This window comes from Adiantum capillus-veneris, chromosome 18, assembly GCF_014529385.1.
Source record: "Adiantum capillus-veneris isolate H3 chromosome 18, ASM1452938v2, whole genome shotgun sequence".
NCBI lineage: Eukaryota > Viridiplantae > Streptophyta > Polypodiopsida > Polypodiales > Pteridaceae > Adiantum > Adiantum capillus-veneris.
The window spans coordinates 14,673,071-14,681,738 of record NC_140948.1 but is presented as its reverse complement, the minus strand read 5'-3'; the positions used below and the strand labels follow the sequence as shown (position 1 = coordinate 14,681,738).

The following is an 8,668-nucleotide window of genomic DNA, read 5'->3' as shown; positions in this document are numbered from 1 at the left end:
ACTCTCTTTTTTGGCCTGCCCAAAGGGCAAAGGCTATAGAGATCACTTCTCTTTTTCCTGACTAAAATATTTTTTATTTATTTTATGTTCATTTTGTGATTTTTTATCAAACACCACTTTGTTGCATGATTAAAGTGCCTGGGAATGTGGCCACTATGCGGGTATCTAGGTGGTTGGTAAGTAGAGATTGGATTGCCCACGTGTAGCAGTTTTATCGGTTTGTGATGATTTTTGGAGGGATGGGTCTAGGTTTTCGAAGAGCTGAGCTCAAGTGGCATTTCTTTCTCGTCTGCAGCCACAGCGGCAGAGTGATGGCAAGAGCTTGCAAGGTTGCTTCGGCGCAGATCCTTGTGCAGACCCCTTCAGGGCGGTGAAGATCAGAGTGTGACGCGTTCAAGGCTGAGCCTTTGCTCCACAGGGTGTAGCGCAATACCTCTCTCTCTCTCTCTCTCTCTCTCTCTCTCTCTCTCTCTCTCTCTCTCTCTCTCTCTCTCTCTCTCTCTCTCTCTCTCTCTCTCTCTCTCTCTCTCTCTCTCTCTCTCTCTCTCTCTCTCTCTCTCTCTGTGTGTGTGTGTGTGTGTGTGTGTGTGTGTGTGTGCGCGCGCTTTGACACGGGTCTTTCCATATCTCATGGGCCGCCCATCTGCAGTCTCCATGGAACCTCAGCTCTCCGAGTTCTTATGCTAGCCCATGAGGAAAGTCGTTTGCAAACACTCAACTGTCGTGAGTTGATACTGCTCGTGAGTTTGACTGTTTGAGCGTGACCCCGAATGCGGTGCAGCAGCTGCATGTGGACCGAATACAATGCAAGAGCAAAAGTTGGCATGGTTGATGCGCAGATATATTGTAGAGGTAGCTGCATTTATTTTTTCTTAGAGGTGCTATATTTTTAGCTTGCCTTGCCTTTATCACTTGTATTTTCTGTATCTAGTTTTGCTTCGGATTGCAGGGCAGTTGAAGCCATCGAGGTGGGTTTGTTGGGACGTAGCCGTAAGCAGTTGGTTGATCAGAGGAGGTGGGACTCAATGTAAGCATTAGCACTTGGAGATTAGTTAAACTAATCATTGGCATCAGATAACTTCGAGGTTTAGATAATGTCGAGGTTTCGGGTATGACTGGGGCTGTATAGCTTTGGCTATGCTTCATGTCGTTTTCTATGTTTATTTGTTTGTGTGGATTGGAATTGATAAGGGGTCCGATAGTCTGATTGTGACACAAGGAGAAGTTTGTCTGTTTTTTAGTGTTGAAACTGTTTAGAGGACTTTCGGTTCGGTGTTTTTTCATGTTATCTATGATAATAATTGTCTATTTTGACTTTGCAGATCCACTGATGAAACCTTCTCTGAGTACCTACACACGTCTCCATCTTAGGCCCTCATCTTGGCTATTTCTGCAGATCTTACCTTGTTTAATTCTGGTTTGTGGCTGTTGAAGAAGCTGAAGACTTCTCTTTGTATTCACCAGTTGACATTCACTGATGGAGCTAGTATTTAGGATTGTTTTCTCTTTAAGTGGAGTGAGCGGAAAGACTTTTGAGTATTTTTAGAATGTTTTGCTACTCACCTGCTCAGGTTCGATGAAATCTTGGAGCATAATACTTTTCTTTTTAGACTCCCGTGATAGCATCCTTGATGCTTAAGATTGGTTATGTTTTTTATATTATTCACTCTTTCCTTGGGAATGTGAGAAGTAGCACCCTTGTTTCCATCTCCTGCTGTCTTGTGTTTATGGTTAGTGTTTTGTATATAGTATGTGTCAAGTTCTTGTTGTCCTTGAGTATTCTGTTATGTCTCGACAAGCAAAGCAATAGAGTCTTTTATTTATGACTTGCTCTTAGTTTATCAGGGATTTCGGGGATTTGTTGTGATGTACTCACTTGCTATTCATCTCTAGATGAACAGAGATAAAATAAAAACTGACTGAGCATTAAAATGAATGGTATACTCTTCTACTGGTTAAGCTGTGATGATGATCATATACCCAACTATGGATTTACGTCCGTTATGTTGTTGGGTGTTTGTTCTGAGCTTATAGGAGAGGAAAGACAAATGTCAAGGCGGAATTTCGTTGCACTTATGGATAATTCCGTTTAATAATTTCTTTAAATTCTGTTTTGCTGCTAGTATGTTCCGTCTTAGCGTAAAATCCTTGTGCAAAATAGTCCTTTAAATGTCATCATTTTCTATTTAATACATATTAAAATTAAGAAAATATTATTGTACACAAGCTTAACTTGAATAATATAAAGTAAGAAGATTTATATAATTTTTGAGAAATGTGCACTATTCTTATCAAAAAGATTAGGATTTTTATTTGCACTAGGTTGTTTCTATGAAGTGAAGACGTTTCAATATTTGAAATGATAAATTTGATTTTAGATTTTTTGAAACTTTTGATAATATTAAAATCTTTTGAAAAAAACATGTTGCTCATGATAAATGTACCATCCTAGTAAATATTTTTTAACAATATATTATGCCATTTTAATCCAATTTATTGTGAGATGTTCAACTCACTCTTTTAATAAAAGATAAATAAGACCCGCATTGCTGCCAACTCAGGTTGTAAAGACACCCTCCAAAAACGTGCATTTTAGTTTAGCAACCTGAAATGATATTTTCTCACTTATGAGAAGATATTTCATCATCTTCTTATTGCAATCTCTCTGCCTTGGTTACTATGTTGAACGTGAGGCATTGGCTCTCATCATACAAACATACGACTCTACATTTGCTTTCCACTACTTCTCTCACAGCTCCTATATAAACAACTATCTCTAGCACCAAATACATATGCTCTAGTTGCTTACTATTATAGCTTTATATACTTAATACAATGGATACACTCATGAATGGCGAGTACATTGGTAACAAGCAGCTACTTGAGTTGTGATTACCTTGAGCATGTGATCTCGAGCTTTGACATGAGCATATGTTTGTAGATGCTAGTTTAGATGATGCACAGTCTGAGCCCGAGTGTGTCGAAGCATCTTTGTTGCATAGAGAGCGTGAGTACGAAGTGCAATATTATGTTGATTTTTCACCTTTGATTCGAAACCTCAACCAGTCCTCTTATTCTCCCCCGCATAGCAAAAATTTAGCCGATGGAGAGTTGATCAATCTGACTCAATGCTTGTGGGTTTTGTGTTTCCCTTTTATGTTCTTAATTCATTTCATCTATTGGCAGGCCTTTTGATTTGTCACTTGTTTTACATTGAGCACCCTTCCCTTTTCCAAATTTCCAAAAGGTGTTCCAAGATCATGGCTCAGGCAAATAAATAGGGTAAAGGAGCCGGTAACGAACCCACCCCCAAAAGCTGAATGAACATGTCCCAAAAGAGGGACAAAATTTTGGAATATGCTTGGAATCGTGCTTATGTGTCATCTCGTGATTTGCTGAAAAGTGTATCATTACTGGTCCTTGAGGGTTTCTAATCTCTTAAAAGTCTTAGAAATTGTATTTTTAAAAATTAAACATTGCGATAAAATCCAAAAAATATCAACCTTGGTATTAACTACTTCCTCTTTTCACGAGGAATAAATCTGACTAGATATGCAAAATTCTCCCCATAATTACGATTTTTTAAAAAAAGTGTTCTAATAATGTGTCCTTTACCTAATACGTTTTCTCTTGTTTGGCCACCCTTGCCTTTTTCATAAGGAATCCTCTCCAAATTCTCACTACTTAACTCTTGAAACAAAAATTGGGGGTATCCTACTTACCACTTAGTGGGGCCTCCTTGGTAGGGCTCCCACTCCAAAATACTCTAGTCTTTCCATTGATTTGACTTTGTGCCCTTATTGATTTCACTCACCTCACCCATTGCTTTTTCAACAGCATCGACCTGAGATTCCCCTTAATAGAAATGAAGCCCTAAATCCTAGCCCCCTTGGCACACACATCATCCAAGCACCACATACTTTTTTCAACGTCATCGTCGGTCCTCCCTCTAAAGTATATCCTACTAGGCACACACATCAACCAAGCACCACATACTTTTGCAACGTGAATATTGGTCGATCGATCGTGTGCAGTGTCACATGAGCTCCTTTACCAATACATAGTGTTGCATGCTCAAAATATAGGCGTACATGATTGCATTTGGAGAGAGGCCCTTGCCTCTCTCCAAAGTGCTTCCTACTAGGCACACACATCAATCAAGCACCATATACTTTTTCAATGTCAACATCGATCGATCGATTGTGAGTAGTGTCACATGCTCAAAATATAGGCGTACACCTTGCCTCTTGCCTCTGTCTAAAGTATTTCTCACTAGGCACACACATCAGCCAAGCACCACATACTTTTTCAACGTAAACGTCGATCAATCGATCGTGCGTAGTGTCACATGCTCAAAATATAGGCGTACATGATTGCATTTAGAGAGAGGCCCTTGCCTCTCTCCAAAGTCTTTCCTACTAGGCACACACTTCAGCCAAGCACCACGTACTTTTTCAACGTCAACATCAGGCCTCCCTTCAAAGTATTTCCCACTAGGCACACACATCAGCTAAGCACCAGGTGGTAGCACGGCCAATAACTCTCCAAGCGGTAGCGCCGGCGGACCCTCAAGGAGTGCAGGATCCTTTGACAGCCTCGAGAAGCACCACATACTTTTGCAACGTCAACATCGGTCGTGTGTACTGTCACATGAGCTCCTTTACCAATGCATAGTGTCGCTTGCTAAAAATACAACCGTACATGAATTTGGAGAGAGGCCCTTGCCTCTGTCCAAAGTGCTTCCTACTAGGCACACACATCGTGCAGAAATCAAAGTCTCTTTCAAGGCCAAAAATCGCCATTTTCTACAAGATGGATAGATATGTAACCTAAATATTGCCCTTGAAAATTGAGCTGGCAGAGACTTGCAACATTTGTTTTTTGCTTTACACTACAAAGCCTGATATCGGCCTCTTTTGTGGATGGTTTTTGAACCTTTGGAGATAGATAAGGCCTTTGAGGGTATCTTCTTGAGACTTTATAAATACCTTCCCTTGAATGACAAACTGCAAGTTATACGTATAGAGCAAGAGAAAAACATATCTCTCTAGTCCCCCACCATATTTTCTCTCTCTCTCTCTCTCTCTCTCTCCCCCCTCCTTCCCCCCCCCCCCCGGCGCCCGCCCGGACCAAAAAAACATGCAACCTGCAATAATTAAGAGCTGCAACTCTAGTGACTTGCAAGCAGAGAGGCCAATTGCTGATGAACAGCACCGCGCTGGAGGAAAGTCTCTCCTCTATCCTTATGTATGGAGATGGTGCTCTCTCTCTCTCTCTCTCTCTCTCTCCCTCTCTCTCCCCCCTTCCTTGAGAATTGAAAGGAAGAAGACGATGGAGGGAAGTGGCTATAGGCCTAGCGAGGGTCATGAAGGATTGCATGAAAGCATGCAAAGCATGCAACAAGACTAAGCATCACCACCAGCTTGAAGGAGTTGAGCATGGGAAGGACGCACGCCTCTCCACAAACCGGTGTGGAGGTCTCAAGGCGAAAGCATGTAGGCAGAACCGTGAGTCGATCTAGGCCTTACAGGCACATGAGCATCGCACACGCCATGGGTGGTGTTGCTTGCAGGGTGGGTGCATGTAGCAGCCCTTGCAAGGTGCCTCCCAACACGCATTTCATGCGGCTGAAGCGGCCTCAATGACTGACAACAGGGGTAGCCTGTTGTGAATAATGCTTGTGCCCGTCAGATGTGAAAGGGTGCAAGTGTCATGCTATTAATAGAGGCTTGTAAATGTCACAACTAATCCAATCAAATAGTTACAACCGTCTGTGTGTATCCTGCGTGTCGTATCTGAGAGAGGGAGCAATGCAGGAACAGAGTACAGGGTTTTCAGCATGGTATCCGGCTAGGCGGTCACCTGCGGGTGCCCACACACAATTCTTTCGTCGATTCCTGTAGTGCCTTCCTCTCTCTCTCTCCTGCAATCTGAAGAAGATGAGCGCCTCACAAGAAGTCGGCCTGCAAGCCATACTCTGTTTGGTCGGGGTGTGCATGAAAGCCCCACACCCTTTGCACCTTCTGCACACGCTGCTCACGGCAAAGAAACCAGTCGCGTCACCGAACCTTCTGCACCACAGCAAGAAAAATCTGCGCGCTGCCTCCTGACGTCAAGTGGAGATGACAAAGATCCTGCCGTCAAGTGGAGACGACAAAGAACAAGTGGGCTGCCTCCTGCTGTCAAGTGGAGACGACAAAGAACAAGCAGGCTGCCTCCTGCCGCCAAGTGGAGAAGATAATGGCGAAGGTATACTCCTGCCAAGTGGAGAAGAAGCGGCTAACATTGACCCGCAGCCCCATGAAGAAGGGCACTTTGAAGAAAATGAGGGCTGCCTCCCGCCCATTTCAAGAGGAGAAGCTGTAGAAGTTAAATTCCTGCAGAACGATTGCGAATTTGGGCATGCTTCAGCCCCTGCCGAACGCTCCCTCCTGTCATTAAATGGAGATCATGGGCTGCTCCTGCCCCTAGAAAGTACAGATGATGAATCTCAACTTAACTTCCTAGCACTAGCAAAACCGACGGAACTCACTCTAAGGTTGAATTTGATGCTGTTGTTTTTCACCTTTTTGATATGCGTGAAGCGTGCTATCAAGTATCCTTACCTCGCCAGCAAAATGCATCTCCGGATCTCTATGCAACTCTCAATTCACCTTCAAGTTCTGAGTTTTTCGATCATCTTTCTTGCACAATGAAGCTGCGATTTCCTTCACCTCGTGTGAAGATGAAATCTGAAGTCTCCGTACGACGCCTCCAGAAGCATTCTTTGGATCCTGGCGACACTGCTTCTCTCTCAAGCTTCTCATGACTTCACTTGAGGGGGAGAATTTCTGGTAAACAAGTTTGTGAAAAGCTTGAGAAACTGGATGTGATAGCCATGAAGCAGATGAAGATGTCGATGCTCACCAAAGACATGATAGATCCAGGATAATTTGCATACTCATACTTGTAATGGATGACGAAGCACCATGAACCCTCCTGGGACTGATTTTGTATCTAGGAAATAATACACACATACACATTCCCTGTATGCGGTCACACGCATTATGGGGGAGTGTTGTGAATAATGCTTGTGCCCGTCAGATATGAAAGGGTGCAAGTGACATGCTATTAATAGAGGCTTGTAAACTAATCCAATCAAATAGTTACAACCGTCTGTGTGTATCCTGTGTGTCGTATCTGGGAGAGGGAGCGATGCAGGATCATGAGTACAGGGTTTTCAGCACAGCCAGCAGCAAGGAGGCCATGGGTCCTCCGGGCCAGCCCACGGGCAAGATGATGCCCAACCCGATGCAGTTCGGGCAATGACTGAGACCAACCTCCCATTGCTTGACGCCAACCTTGACAAGGCCTGTCTTGGCATCACTGTCGACGATGACAGACGGCATGCAAAGCCTGTATGCACGTCACACCGACTGCATAGCCAGTATGGAGGCGGATGGAGAAAATGGCGTAGGTCAGCAAGACCTTTGGAGGCTCAGTTTTGAATTTTGCTTGGTGGCCATCCAAGCGTGGGGATGCAGCTGAATTACAGGTAGCCAGGCGGGCTGACAGTTCCATGCAGTCAACAACGTATGCAGCCAATGGTGCCTAGGCTAGCAGTGATTCACGCATGCACCAATTGGCGCTGGTGGGCCTATTGGAGAGAGGTGCTCCACCTTAAAACTCCGGTTGTGAACAAGGTAAGCCATGCAAAGCTCGCAAAGCTGAGGAAGCCCATGCCAAGCTCGGCGTAGCCATGCATGCATAGCCATATGAAGATCGGGGAAGTCCTTGTAAACCTGATGGACGCTCATGTAAAGCTGAGAAAGTCCATGCAAAGATATTGAGAAAGCTCGGCCATGCAAAGCTCTCAAGTGCAAGACAAAAGGCATGCAAAGCATGGTTATCTAAAGGATTGCTGCATTTTCAAGGAGCAAGGCTCTGTACATAGCCGGTGCAAAGCGCGGCCAACCTCACAGGCATGACGGTGCAAGCGAGGCTTCCAACATGTAAGGCATGTCGTGCTTTACGACATATTCCTCCAACAAGGTGCATGGCAAATTTCACACGCCTACACCTACGTGGCCATAACTTTTCTAATCTCCTCAAGCACGGCATGTGGGTGGCTTGCAAGGTGCAAGCATAAGAGTCGATGTCTTCCTCATGTGGCATATGGTGCTCATGCATGTTTGCTATACGCATACTTTTTCACCATGAAGCTATGCTAGGTGCCACGTTTCTTATGATTTTGCAAGCTACGAGCTTCTCGCGTAAACTAATTTTTATTGTTCACTCTAATGATGGGTTTACGGGCATGTACACTTGCTATGCACATGGTTGTAAAGGTGGTGTTAATAAAGTTTTTTTTTTGGGCCTGGCTATAGCGATGCAATGTCTTTTTGTTGACTAAAATAGAAAAAATAATTGAGTTGTATTTTTAAGCATTTTTTGCTAAGCTAAAAATATTGATTGGTTGAATTAAGATAGTGGGTACTCATTTAAATGAACATGTGTAACTCTAATGATGACATGTCTTTAGTCTTCAAATATTACAGATTTTAGGTTGCCTCTAATGGAAAGAACGTGGGGTTGTTCATTTTGTGGGTTCACAAATCCCAAGAATCATCTTTTCGTTTAGTGAGCACTAGTGGGGGACAAATTACAATCTCATGTTTCTCTCAAAAGA

The 8,668-nt window shown here is 43.6% G+C and overlaps 1 protein-coding gene across 1 annotated transcript; it reads left to right on the top strand.

The window, feature by feature from the left end:
* Positions 1-5,107: 5,107 nt before the first annotated feature.
* LOC147435255 (uncharacterized) lies at positions 5,108-8,355 on the top strand. Its single transcript, XM_086488342.1, has one exon. The coding sequence runs from the start codon at positions 6,123-6,125 to the stop codon at positions 6,693-6,695; it is 573 nt and encodes a 190-aa protein (XP_086344468.1). The 5' UTR covers positions 5,108-6,122; the 3' UTR covers positions 6,696-8,355.
* Positions 8,356-8,668: the final 313 nt, after the last annotated feature.

Coding starts and splice junctions, on each gene's coding strand:
- LOC147435255 (XM_086488342.1), top strand. CDS start 6,123: ATGACAAAGATCCTGCCGTCAAGTGGAGACGACAAAGAACAAGTGGGC.